This window comes from Stegostoma tigrinum, chromosome 20 (genome assembly GCF_030684315.1).
Source record: "Stegostoma tigrinum isolate sSteTig4 chromosome 20, sSteTig4.hap1, whole genome shotgun sequence".
NCBI classification, from domain to species: domain Eukaryota; kingdom Metazoa; phylum Chordata; class Chondrichthyes; order Orectolobiformes; family Stegostomatidae; genus Stegostoma; species Stegostoma tigrinum.
The window spans coordinates 10,775,077-10,788,686 of NC_081373.1; the positions used below are offsets into that span (position 1 = coordinate 10,775,077).

The 13,610-nt window shown below is 45.3% G+C and overlaps 1 protein-coding gene across 3 annotated transcripts in view; it reads left to right on the forward strand.

Moving 5' to 3' along the window:
* crtac1b (cartilage acidic protein 1b) overlaps positions 1–13,610 on the forward strand; it is a 281,745-nt gene that overhangs the window by 178,536 nt on the left and 89,599 nt on the right. For all 3 annotated transcript variants that reach the window (XM_048550806.2, XM_059653000.1, XM_048550807.2), the window contains one exon: positions 6,762–6,907. In XM_048550806.2, the coding sequence (XP_048406763.2) occupies positions 6,762–6,907 (146 nt within the window). The remainder of the gene's footprint in view (positions 1–6,761; positions 6,908–13,610) is intronic.

Genomic DNA, 13,610 nt, shown 5'->3' on the forward strand with positions numbered 1-13,610 from the left:
CTGGCTAGACCAGCATTTATCTTCCACCCCTAATTGCCTTTTGGACAGTTCAGAGGAAAGCATGTGTTGAGAGTCTAGACTCACATGCAGGCCAGAGCAGGTAAAGATTTCCTTCCCCAAAGGATGTGTTTGAACCAAATGGAAATTTACAATAATTCCCATCAGGCTAGCCTTAAATTCCAAATCTTTACTGAATTCAGATTTCACCATCTGCCATGGTGAGATTCGAACCGACGTCTTAAGAATTTTATAAAGACAAACAGAAAGTGCTGCAGAAACTCAGCCTCACTGGACACAGAAACAAAGTGGACTGACCTGACTCATCTTTGGAACACTTTCAAACACAGCAAAAATTCCATCCCCTATTCCCAATTCCTTCACCTCTGCTGCATCTGCTCCCAGGATGAGGCATCCCACTCCCGTACATCTCAGATGTCCTCATTTTTCAAGGACCGCAACATCCCCCCCGCAGTGGTTGAGAACGCCCTTGACCGTGTCTCCCGCATTTCCGGCAACTCATCCCTCACGCTCTGTCCCGCAATAACAACCAAAAAATAATAACCAAAAAAGAATCCCCCCCCCCCCCCCCCCATCCTCACATGCCACCCCACCAACCTCTGTATCCAACACATCATCCTCTGACACTTCCGCCATCTGCAAACTGACCCCACCACCCTGGGCATTTTTCCCTCCCCACCCTTTGCGGAGGGACCACTCTCTCCGTGACTGCCTTGTCCGCTCCACACTCCTCTCCAGCTCCAGCACCCCTGGCACATCTTCCTGCAAACGCAGGAAGTGCTACACCTGCCCCCACCCATCCTCCCAGGCCCCAAGAAGACTTCCCACACCAAGCAGAGGTACACCTGCACATCTGCTGATGTGGTATACTGCGTCTGCTGTCCCCATTTTGAACACCTCTACATCGGGGAAACCAAGCGGACTCTTGGGGACCATTCTGCAGAAGCGGTTCGCAATAAAAAGCTGCACCTCCCAGCCACGAACCATTTCCACTCCCCCTCCCATTCCTATGAATGACATGCCTCCTGCAGTGCCACAACGATGCCACCTGAAGGTTGCAGGAACAGCAACTCATATTCCACTTGGGAACCCTGCAGCCCAGTGGTATCAATGTGGATTTCACAAGCTTCAAAATCTCCCCTCCCCCCTACTGCATCCCAAAACCAGCCCAGCTTGTCCCCGCCTCCCTAACCTGTTCTACCTCTCACCCATCCCCTCCTCCCACCTCAAGCCGCACCCTCATTTCCTACCTACTAACCTCATGCCGCCCCCTTGTCCTGCCCGTCCTCCCTGGACTGACCCATCTCCTCCCCACCTACACTCACCTTTACTGGCTCCATCCCAGACTCTTTAACTTGTCCGTCTCTTCTCCACCTGTCTTCTCCTCTATCCATCCTCTATCCCCCACCCCTCTCTCCCTATTTATTTCAGAACCCTCTTCCCTGCTCCCCCCCCTCCAATTTCCGATGAAGGGTTTAGGCTTGAAACGTCAGCTTTCCTGCTGCTAAGATGCTGCTTGTCCTGCTGTGTTCATCCAGCTCCACACCTTGTTATTCAGCATTAGTGATAGCTGGACCTTAGGAACAATGCTGAGGTCAAACAACCTAATGAGTTCTTGCCAATAGACACTTGATACCGAGAAAAAGACTCTGGACCATGAAGCACAATATTTTGCTTTTTATAATACTTTAACTATGCTCATCTGCTGGACATGAAAAAGGAAGGCAGCTTTATAATTTGTATGAATTAAAGGTTTTGCTCCATGGTTTGGAAAGGGACCAAAGGAGTGTGCGTGTGATAGAATGAAACGTGAAGTGCAAATCACGAGAGGGTCAGTGCTATTGCCAAGCCAATGGCTGACTCCATCAGTTTGCTACATATTGAGCAATGTGTAGTTAAGGCAGAAATCCAACCCACTAAGGATTCAGTAGCATCATTAACCAAGCAAAGGTATCTCCGGCAGATCCAATATTTGCAATACTCAACTTTAAAGATTGTTATGCATAAAAGGGAAGCTGTGGCAGACAAGCATTTCTCCATTAAACACTGTGAATCGCTCTCAGATATAATATATTAAATGCAAGCAAACGTCCTCCTATATATTTTTCCGCTATTCAGGATGTCAAGGAATTAATTGGACTGTCTGGTTGTAATGTATTACTCTGCAGTCTGCACTAGCTCAAATTGTCTTCTGTTGTAAAGTGATTTTTGCCAATCTGGGACGTTGCAAAACTGGTTTTGATTGTTGAAGGTGGGTTGATTGGTGCGAGTGTAGAGTCAGCAGATTTGGAAGGCTGCACAGAGAGCAGGCTAAGTGTCAGGCCCCTTATTAATCAGCACAGGCTTTCCTTTCGGTTATCACCTCTCCAGCTCCTTATCAGGCCTGAGCAGAATCAAGGCCATTGACAAAACTGATTTACGGTCGGTGTAAGTTATGTGGCTTCGATTGGAGGATCTGATCTCCAGATAGCTCTCTCCTTGTCTCCGTCTCTGTTTCTCTGCATCTCTCGTGCTCGTTATCTCTCACCATCAGCCAGCATATGTCAGATCTGGGTACAAACATTACTCTTTTCATGTTTTGTAAAACAATCGGAAAACCAGGTTTTGGGAATAACTTTTGTTAAGTTTTCAGTTGATGTGACATTGGCAAAGAGACAGCGATGGACAGGAGATTTCGCAGCAAGGTGGCCTTGCCTCTGAACCAGAATCCCAGGGAACCAGTCCCATTCCAGGAGATTGTTGGTCAACGTAGATGTGTCCTCCACGTGGCCAATCAGGTCAATTTATTAACATGCAGTCCTGATAAGCGTATGGCAGACACTGAGAATGAGAGAGCTCCTCCTCATTCCCCACTTCATGCAGGATGATGCCCCTCGAGCTGATGAACTGTTTTATGAAAAGTCCAGCTCTGGAAACAGACAAATGCACATATCTTTGTTCTCCTTCTGTGCAATTCAGGGGCAAGACAAACAATGCAGGAGAGCTAAAGACTTTGCGATTAGTTGGGCAGAAAAATGGGAAAGACTGCAGAACAGAGGGAGTTGGGAGTCATGGAATTGGTACAGCGTGGAAGTAGGCCATTGAGTCCACCAACCCCGCAAAGAGCATCCCTCTCTATCCCTGTAACCCTACATTTCCCACAGCCAATCCACCTAACCTGCGCATCTCTGGACTGTGGGAGGAAACCCACACAGACACAGGAATAACTTGCAAACTCCACACAGAGTCACCTAAGAGTGGAATTGAACCCAGGTCCCTTACGCTGTGAGGCAACAGAGCTAACCACTAAGCCACCCATGGCCCTCATGCATGAATCAAGTTAGCGTCCAAGTTCAGCAGGTAATAGGGAAGGCAAATGGAATGTTTACCATTATTGCAGTGGGAACGGGCTGTGAAAACAACAAAACTGATACAAGGTACTAATCAGACCACAGCTGGAATACTGTGAACAGTTTTGATCCTGTAGAGTCATTGGACGCAGCCCAGAGGAGGTCTGCCCTGGGTATTGAATAATTTTCTTATGAGGAGAGGTTAAGTGGGTTAGGTCTGAACTCATTGGAGTTTAGAGGAACGAGACGTGATGTTATTAAACAGACTAGATTCTTTGGGGGAGAGATTGTTTCTCCTTGTGGGACAGTAGCAGACCAGACAACAAAATCTCGCAGTCGGGAATTGCTGTTTAAGATAGAGATGAGGAAAATTCTTTTCTCTGTTAGGGTAGTGAATCTGCAGTATTCTTTACTGCAGAGGGCTGACAGGGCTGGGTCTTTAAGTATATTTAAGGCTGAGACAGACGGATTTTTTAATCCATAAGGGAATCAAGGGTTATGGGGCAAAGGCAGGAAAGTGGACTGCAGGATTATCTAATCAGCCATGATCCCATTGAATGGTGGAGCTGACCCGATAGGCCAAATGGCCGACTTCTGCTCCTAATGGCCTTATAGAAACCTGTCAGATGGTGTGTTTTATTTATTGTGGGCATCTCTGGCAAGGTCAGCATTTACTGCCCATCCCTTATTGCCATGCAGAGATGTGCTGGTGAGACACCTTTGTGACCTGCTTTAGTCTTACTGACATAGATAGTCCTCTGCATCGGGCAGGGCTCTGGGACTATGACATGATGTGAGGTACAGTATGAAAAGAAAGTACAGTGGGGGAAATCGTGATAATGGGAACTGCAGATGCTGGAGAATCCAAGAGTGAGGCTGGCTGAACACAGCAGGCCAAGCAGCATCTCAGGAGCACAAAAGCTGACGTTTCGGGCCTAGACCCTTCATCAGAGAGGGGGATGGGGTGAGGGTTCTGGAATAAATAGGGAGAGAGGGGGAGGCGGACCGAAGATGGAGAGAAAAGAAGATAGGTGGAGAAGAGAGTATAGGTGGGGAGGTAGGGAGGGGATAGGTCAGTCCAGGGAAGACGGACAGGTCAAGGAGGTGGGATGAGGTTAGTAGGTAGGAAATGGAGGTGCGGCTTGGGGTGGGAGGAAGGGATGGGTGAGAGGAAGAACAGGTTAGGGAGGCAGAGACAAGGCTGGACTGGTTTTGGGATGCAGTGGGTGGAGGGGAAGAGCTGGGCTGGTTGTGTGGTGCAGTGGGGGGAGGGGATGAACTGGGCTGGTTTTGGGAATGCAGTGGGGGAAGGGGAGGTTTTGAAAATCTCCCTTCCCCCACCGCATCCCAAATCTCCCCTTCCCCCACCGCATCCCAAAACCAGCCCAGTTCGTCCCCTCCCCCCACTGCACCACACAACCAGCCCAGCTCTTCCCCTCCACCCACTGCATCCCAAAACCAGTCCAGCCTGTCTCTGCCTCCCTAATCTGTTCTTCCTCTCACCCATCCCTTCCTCCCACCCCAAGCCGCACCTCCATCTCCTACCTACTAACCTCATCCCACCTCCTTGACCTGTCCATCTTCCCTGGACTGACCTATCCCCTCCCTACCTCCCCACCTATACTCTCCTCTCCACCTATCTTCTTTTCTCTCCATCTTCGGTCCACCTCCCCCTCTCTCCCTATTTATTCCAGAACCCTCACCCCATCCCCCTCTCTGATGAAGGGTCTAGGCCCGAGACGTCAGCTTTTGTGCTCCTGAGATGCTGCTTGGCCTGCTGTGTTCATCCAGCCTCACATTTTATTATCTTACAGTGGGGGAAATCACTGATTTCCAAAAATCCAACTAACAAGTGCTCATACTCACACACACAATCGCACACAAAGACGTAATCTTAAAGATCTGGCTTAACGAACATTACCTGTGCTTATAAACAACTGCTTTGTATTGTGCTGCATTCCAGCTTCCGCACAAATTGACGTCTGGACAGACTGCAGAATGGAAACTGTTCACAATGCATCGGAAAAATATATATGAGCAAAAAGACCTAAGCTTCAATGTCAGCAAACCCTAAAGGTAGCAGGGCAACATGCTAAAAGGACACGGTTTAGTTGGATTAAATAGAAGCACAGGTATATAAACATGAAGAAAACATGCTGGAATAGGAATAAGTCAGGTTCTGCTTCAGTTAGACAGTTCTATGCCCCACCATTCAGCAATGTTTCAAGGGTACAGAGGAGGTTTAACTGTTGTGAGAATGTCAGTGCTATTCTCCTTGGATCTGAAAAGATGAGGTGGTGGTCCATTACTCAAAGAGATGGGTGGTTTTGGTGAGGAAAAGTTATTTCCCCGAGCTAGTGTGTCAATGACAGAAATGATCAGAAGCCCTGGAAAATGGTCTAGAGATGCAATGAGAAGATCTTCTTCGCTCAGAGTTGTCAGGAACTGGAACCACTCGATCTGGAAAGGGAGACAAGGCAGATACCAAGAGTAATTTTAAAAGGGGAATCAGACAGGGACTCAGCAATGAGGAATTGACAAGGTTATATACAGAGAGCAGGGCTGTGGTACAATGCACAGGTGCTTTTTCACAGAAGCAGCACAGACATGACAGGCTGACTGGCTTCAATCTGTGATGGATATTTCTAGGATTCTGTGAACATCGTCCCAAGTCAAATTATCTGAGCACATTTGATAATTGCTTGCTGTGTCTGCCTGTAGGAAAACCGTGTCTCCATGATTTGGCTGCACTGATCTCTATACTCAATTCTCTTAGCTGGAGTCCTGTAGGATGCGAATTTGAGTTGTGTAATTGATGTTCTGTTGAAGAAGACCTTTTACATTTATATAGAAATTTAAAACATTGCAGAGGGAGTGAATTATTGTTGAAGTGAAGGTGCTTTCGACTTGTGTTGCACAAAATAACACAGATGTGTGTGTGAGAGAGAAAGTGAGTGAACCAACATAGGTATCTGTGTGTGACTGTACCTGTGTGCATATCTGTGCAAGTATCTGTGTTGTGTGTATGTATGTCTGTGCATGTGAACATGTCTGCATGTGGCTGAGTGTGTACTTCATCTGGGTGTGTTTGTGTGTGTGTGTGTGTTTGTCTGTGTCTAGAAACTGCACAGAAAAGCAGATCTTGTGTTTTTATAAAAAGTGATACTACTATGCAGGATAGACTCTCAGGTGAAAAGAGTGATCAGTTTGGGATTGGGTTGCAATGAAGTTTTGCCCTTCTAAAAATGACAATGCTCATTGAAGGTGCTGGAAGAGTTTGATGAACATTTGGAAGGAAATTAATGTTGCCGGTGTAAGAGGACTCGAAGGGAAAGCAGGCGCTTTGGAACGATAGCTGTTTGTTTGGGGGATGGTGGAGGAGAGATGTTATAACAAGTGATGGTCTTCCTTCAGGAATCGATGACCCTAAGCAGCATGGCCGTGGACTGGCACTGGCAGACTTTAACCGAGATGGGAAAGTGGACATAGTTTATGGCAACTGGATGGGACCACACCGCTTCTACCTGCAGACCAGTGTGAATGGAAGGGTCCGATTTAGGGTAAGAACTTATGATTGTTTCACACGGTCTTTTAACTGTGAAATAAATATGCAAGGACCCAGGTTCAGGCCTTACTCCAGGTCCTGTTTTCCAATGAGACATTCAACTGAGACCCTTCTAGGTGTCTGGATGGCTGTAAAACATCCTGTGGTATTATTTTGAAGAACATTAGAAGAGTTACACCTACTGTTGTGGCCAATATTTATAGAATCATAGAACTGTTACAAAGCGGGAAAAAGGCCATTCAGCCCATCAAGTCTGCACCAACTCTCTGAAGAGCATCCCAACCTATCCCTGTAACCTCCATTTACTATAACAAACCACCTAGCTAGCATGTCCATGTATACCACAGGGCAATTTAGCATGGCCAATGCACCACTGATCCCTCAGCTAACCCCTCAAAAACAGGTTGGCTTGTCTCATTGCTATTTATGTAAGTGTGCAGTGTGCAAAATAACTGGCCGATATCCTACATTATATGAGTCCTCTTCAAAACTACTTCAATGGCTGTAAGTCATTTTGAGACATCAGGCAGCCACAAACATCATTATGGAGAGAGAAATCTTAATTTTTCTTTTTAAAAAACTTATTTGAGTGAGAGTTGTTATTTGTTGCAGTCTATGTAAAAGCATGGGCTAGTTTGTTGGACAACAGGGGAGGTGGTGCCATCATGTGACTGGAGATGGTTTCCCAACAAAACTGTTCAGAGCATTACGACACACTACTGGAATTTGAACCCAGGCCTCCTGGCTCAGAGGCAGTGACACTACCACAGCACCACAAGATCACCTAGTGTCACCTGGTTAGTATCCAGGCTGTGTATTACCCTGTTGAAGTCAAATGGATTGTGAACCAGGTCTAAAGCAAAGTGATCATTAGAAATTTTAGCAAGCACTTGGTCACTGGCCTAAAATATTGATGTTGACATTTTTCTGCTTACACATTTGGGATGTTCCTATTAAAACTATTAAAACAACAACAACTCTTTCTTTTAAATAACATTCTTAATGTTGTAACATACTCCTAGATGTTTCACAGCAGTGTATACATAATAACATTAGATTAAGCCATGCAAAGGGGTAAATTTTAAGGATAATCTTCAAGGTAGAGAAAGAGACAGAGTGGGTTGAGAGGGCTTGGGATTGGTGGACCTTAGTGCTCGAAGACCACACAGTTAAAGTCATAGTCATCAGTTGTGGGACAATTAAAATCTGGCCCATCCCAAAGAGCAGAAGTGAAGAGGTCCAGCGATTAAGGCGATGGTGATGTAGGGGTAACATCACTGGTCTCGTAATCTGGAGACCCAGGCTAATATACAGAGGTTTTGGGTCCAAATCCCATCAGTAATGATGACTGCGATGCAAATATTGTAAAAAAAAGCCTGATTCTCTAATATCCTTGAGGGTATGAAATCTGTTGATGTTTCTCACTTTGCTCTCAATCTCACTCCTGATCCACAGCAATGTCTCTTAAATACCATTGGAAATGGCCTGGAGAGCTAAGCATTTCAAAGGCAGTTAGAGTTGGGTAACAAATATCAGCAATAGCAACATTCTAAGTCAGAATTATTTAAACACATTGTGAAAATGTGAAAATCTGGATCTGTCTCCCTGGGAAATATGTAAAACTGGGGTCATTTGAGAACATAAAAACTGAAATGGGGTCGGCCTTTGTTGGACAAGGGAATTAAGTGTTGGGTATAGCCCCATTACGCACACGTTAGTCCTTGTAACATACACTATAAATATTGGGTTCTAATTGAGATCAGAAATCACACCACACCAGGTTACAGGCCGAAAGGTTATTTGAGATCACAAGCTTTTGGAGTGATGGTCTTTCATCAGGTGCAGTGCAGGCACAAGGTGACTTCTGACCTTGTCCACTCCAGCCTAAGACTGGTACCTCCACATCATGGATTCCAATTGAGACAGATGGTCTTGTAATTTGTTCACAAAACTGACTGCATATACTCTTGTAAGATCTCAGACTCACACATCTTTGGGTTTGATGCCTGTTGACTACCTATGGTGAGGATACTGTAACTTCAGGTAGTCTACTGTTCTTACTTCAGCGACTGAAGGTCAGGTGGGTGCTTTTGTACAAAATGTGTTGCCATCTGACTGCCTGGTCCGGCATCTATACAGTAGTACAAGTGTGATGGGACTAGAGTGAGGGAATGGAGTTAAGAGACTGATCAGGCATGATCAGATTGATTGGTGGATGGGGATCAAGGAGCTAGTTGGCCATTTGTTTCTATATTCCTTTAAATGATAACCTTCAGCGGATGTTCATGAGAGGGTTCAGAGGCAGCAACAAGACATTTAAAGTTCATGCTATTGAACTCTGACAGATACATCAAAGCTTTATGAAGGCAACTTGCGATCAGCTCAGGATTGCTTTAAATTAATGATTGGACAACCACCTTTGAAGTCTTTGTATAAAAACCACAGCTTTTAATCATCGTTCCACCTGTCCCTCTGATGGTGTATGGCAGAAAATGCTCAGTGAACATAGATGGTGCAATCTCAAATTGAAAATTGGTGGTTGGTTAACTTGGTCCATTATCAGGAGGATTAAAAGTAGATAATTGCATCTATTTTAAGCCTGAATTACAACTCTAAGTGCAGTTGAGAACAATAAGCTGTACTCAGTCGGTTGAGCAGCAATTTTCATCCCATCTTTCACGTTTGAAATAGAATTAGAATTAGGTTTATTGTCACGTGTACTCAAGCACTGGGTACAGGAGTACAGTGAGGAGTGTACAATGCCACCATCCCTGGCACCATCTTGGGTACAAAGGTACCTAGGTACAAAATCTGAGGTACAAAACAGAAAAATAAAACAAGTTAAAAACTCAGCATTACAGCCCTTTCTTGAGTGATGGGCCTGCAGTCACTCCACACCTGGGCTTTCCACATGAGAGCTTGTTCTCCTCTGCGCTGGGCTGAGTCCCTCACTGCTGACTGCTGTCTGTACTCACCATCCGCTCCTCTGCCAACCATCAAAATCCCACCAGATCCAGCCACCGGCATACTCCACACTCTTTATGCCACACGCCAGACTCCACACTCTATGCCACACGCCAGGCTCCGCACCCCCGACTCCACATGCCAGACTGCAGACTCCGGACTCCAGTGCCGACCTCGCCACTGCCTCCACAAGTGAACTCTCTCCAGGGTATGTTAAAAGAAAACCAACCTACAAAACCACAATTAAAGGGGAAAAATTGAGTAATGAAGGAAAATGAAAGGAAAAGCAGATGGAATGGATGAGCCCTGGGCTCAAGATTCCAGATGCTGCCGACCCTGCTGCTGCCATCTCAACACGGAAAATCAAGAGCTTTGTGTTGAGGGAGAGTGGTGGAATGAATTATAATTCTGTACAAAGTAGCAGAATGGCAAGGGGTTTAACCAATCGTAATTTTGTACAGCGGAGCTGGTGCTGTTTAGATGCACCAATAAGTCCTCCTTCTGTGTCATAAACTTTTAACTCTGTAATGGGGTGGGGTTTAATCCATTCTGTAGGGACTGGCACAGAATGGGAATGGCTATCATTATGACTTGGAATGATGAGAGATTATGGGTCCTTTTAAATCTCTAAAAGACAATGAGGCATTCAAAATGTAGGCCCTGAGTTCACAAAGGGACATATCCCCACTACTGCAACTCACCTAGACTCCTCCAACAGCACCTTGCAAAGCCCTGACCTCTGCCACCAGAAGGGCAAAGGCAGCAGATGCCTGGGAGAACTATCACCTCCAGGTTCTCCTCTGAGCCTCACATCATCCTGTCTCTCAAATGTTCCTTCACCGTCACTGGGTCAACATCCTGGAACACCCTCGCTAACAGCAACCTGGGTGAGCCTATACCCATGGGTGACAGCAGTTCATAAAAGTGGCTGAGCATCGTGAGGGCAATTAGTGAATGGGCAGTGAATGAAAGGACGTCCCATGAAAGGTCAAAATAAGACAATGCTTTGCTTGGATTATTGACATAGCTTTAGCACCAATAGAACATTATCCATCTTAACCCACTGCAAAACATGCATTGGACACAAAGTGGGCAAGTGAATTATACACATTAAGAGTTTAATAGAATCTGCCCTCAAAGGATAGATGGAAGATCCAATAAAATTGCAGTTAATGATCATGTGATAAACAGGAACTCATAAAGAGTCCCCTAGGTCCTATTGATATCCAGAAGATTAACTCAACTGATTTAAAAAGATTGGAATGAAATATTCACTGTTCATCAACCCTCATATGCTTTATAGAAGATGAAAAAAAAGTAATATCATTAAAATTAACTGTTTCCTTAATAGGGAAATAACTCATTTAGGCACATCCTCAGTCTTGTCGACTGATTTGACCTCTAAAATAGAGTAAATATGTTTTGGATGTGTGAACAATTTTAATGAATTCCATTGCATCATTTGATCAATTCAATGATTTATTATATGTGGTTAGCTAATTCTGAAATTGAGAAAGGCTTTCTTTAAATAAATTATTTTGCGCTACTCCTCATTAATTTACATAGGGAGCAGTTAAAGCATGTCTGATTGGTAAATCAATATTGTGCGGTGACAGGCTCAAACCTCATTGAAAGGACATTTTTATAACCTTTTTGTGTTTCACCAGAGGTTGGGTGGCTTTATTCATCCCAAGGTTTGTCCCTGTTGCGTAGGTCCTATATTCTAATTCCAATTTGCTTCCCTTTTTGCTTTGGTGGTACAGACTCGATGGGCCAAAGGGTTCTGTACTGCAAAAGTCTATGATTCTCTGAAGACATTGACTGTCATTAGTCCATGAAGTGCCTAATGGTATTGAGGTTATTCTTGGGGGTGGGTGACACAGTGGCTCAGTGGTTCGCACTGCTGTCCCATGCGCCAGGGACCCGTCTTCGATTTCAGCAACAGGCGTCTATCTGTGTGGAGTTTGCACATTCTCCCCATGTCTGCGTGGGCTTCCAATGGGTGCTCCAGTTTCTTCCCACAGCCCAAAGATGTGCAGGTTAGGTGGATTGGCCAAAGGAAATTGCCCGTAGTGTAGGGATGTGCTGGCTAGGGGGGTCAGACGTGAGAAATGCAAGGTTCTGTGATTAGGTGATGTGCAAAAATTCTTGGGAATTTACAGATGACAAAACAAAAAATATATTTCTCATGCTGTGGAACACACGTGCAAGGCCGGGCCCTAACTGGTTTAGGGCAGCACAGTGGTCAGCACTGTTGCCTCACAGCACCAGGGACCTGGGTTCAATTCCAGCCTTGGGCAACTGTCTGTGTGCATTCTCCCTGTATCTGCATGGGTTTCCTCCCATAGCCCAAAGATTTGCAGGGTAGGTGGATTGGCCATGCTAAATTGCCCATAGTGTTCAGGGAGGTGTAGATTGGGTGGGTTAAAGGGGGATGGGTCTAGGTGGCATGCTCTGAGGTTTGGTGTGGACTTGTTGGGCCGAAGGGCCTGTTTCCACACTGTAGGGATTCTATTTCTTTCAGGCAGTGAGTGAGGTTCTTAAACCATTGTTATGAGCATCACAACTTGTTGTGGAACTTGTCTCACGTTCCACAATTGTATATTTAAGCAAGGATTGCCAAAAAAAAAACAGAATGTATTTGTTTTTGTTTCTTATTTGCTAGCCTGGGGTTAGTGCTATTGGATTGAAAGTGGGACTTCAGGCTTTAACCTTAGGACCCAAAAGCAACAGTGATCCTGACTGAGCCCGTCACTGCAGTGAAAATCTTACCGCATAATATGCTCTCATCTCACGAGCTCAGCAAAAAGGCTTTGCCATTAGACTTTAGTCATTCTTCGAGTGGCTTTTTGTCCTAGGTCTTGCAGTTATTGAGGGAATGGTGCTTGGTGCTGCTTGTGTTGACAGCTGCCTACACACATTGTGTGAACTTTCAAACCTAGGCTTTCTGTTGTCCTCAGTCAGATTCAATAGCACGCTGTCCATGTTATCTGTGAGCTAAGCAGGCAACTATGAGCCTTTTCACCCAGTCCACTTACCTGCTCTGAGCTATGCCGTGTCTGAACCAGGAAGTATAGTTAAAGCATTATAAATAAGGTTTAAATCACACACAGAGAGTAAAGATTGGGAAAATGTATAAGAGCGCATATCAGATCTTCAAGAGAGCCAGGAGGCAGATGTGAGTGTGGTGGCAATCATTAAGAAGAAGTGCTAGGGAAGTTGAAAGGTCTGAACATTGATAAATCACTTGGACCAGATGGACTACATCCTGGAGTTCTCAAGGAGACAGCTGAGGAGATTGTAGAAGCATTGCTGGTGACCTCTCGGGAACCACTGCAGTTAGGGAGGGTCCCAGAGGACTGGAAAATGGCAAATGTAACACCCCTGTTTAAGAAGGGAAGGAGGCAGAAGGTAGGAAATTAGCCTGACCTTGGTCATTGGTAACATTTTAGATTCCATTATTAAGTATGAGATTGCAGAGTTCTTGGAAGTGCGTGTTAAAACAGGCTGAGTCAGCACAGCTTTGTCTAGGGGAGGTCATGCCTGACAAATCTGTTCGAATTCTTTGAGGAAGTAATGAACAAATTAGACACAGGAAAGCCTGTGGACATGATCGATTTGGATTTCCAGAAGGCCTTTGACAAGGGGCTGCACAGAAGGCTGCTAATTAAGATAAGAGTCCATGGTGTTAGGGGCAAGGGACTGGCATGGTTGGAGGGTTAGCTGGGTAAAGG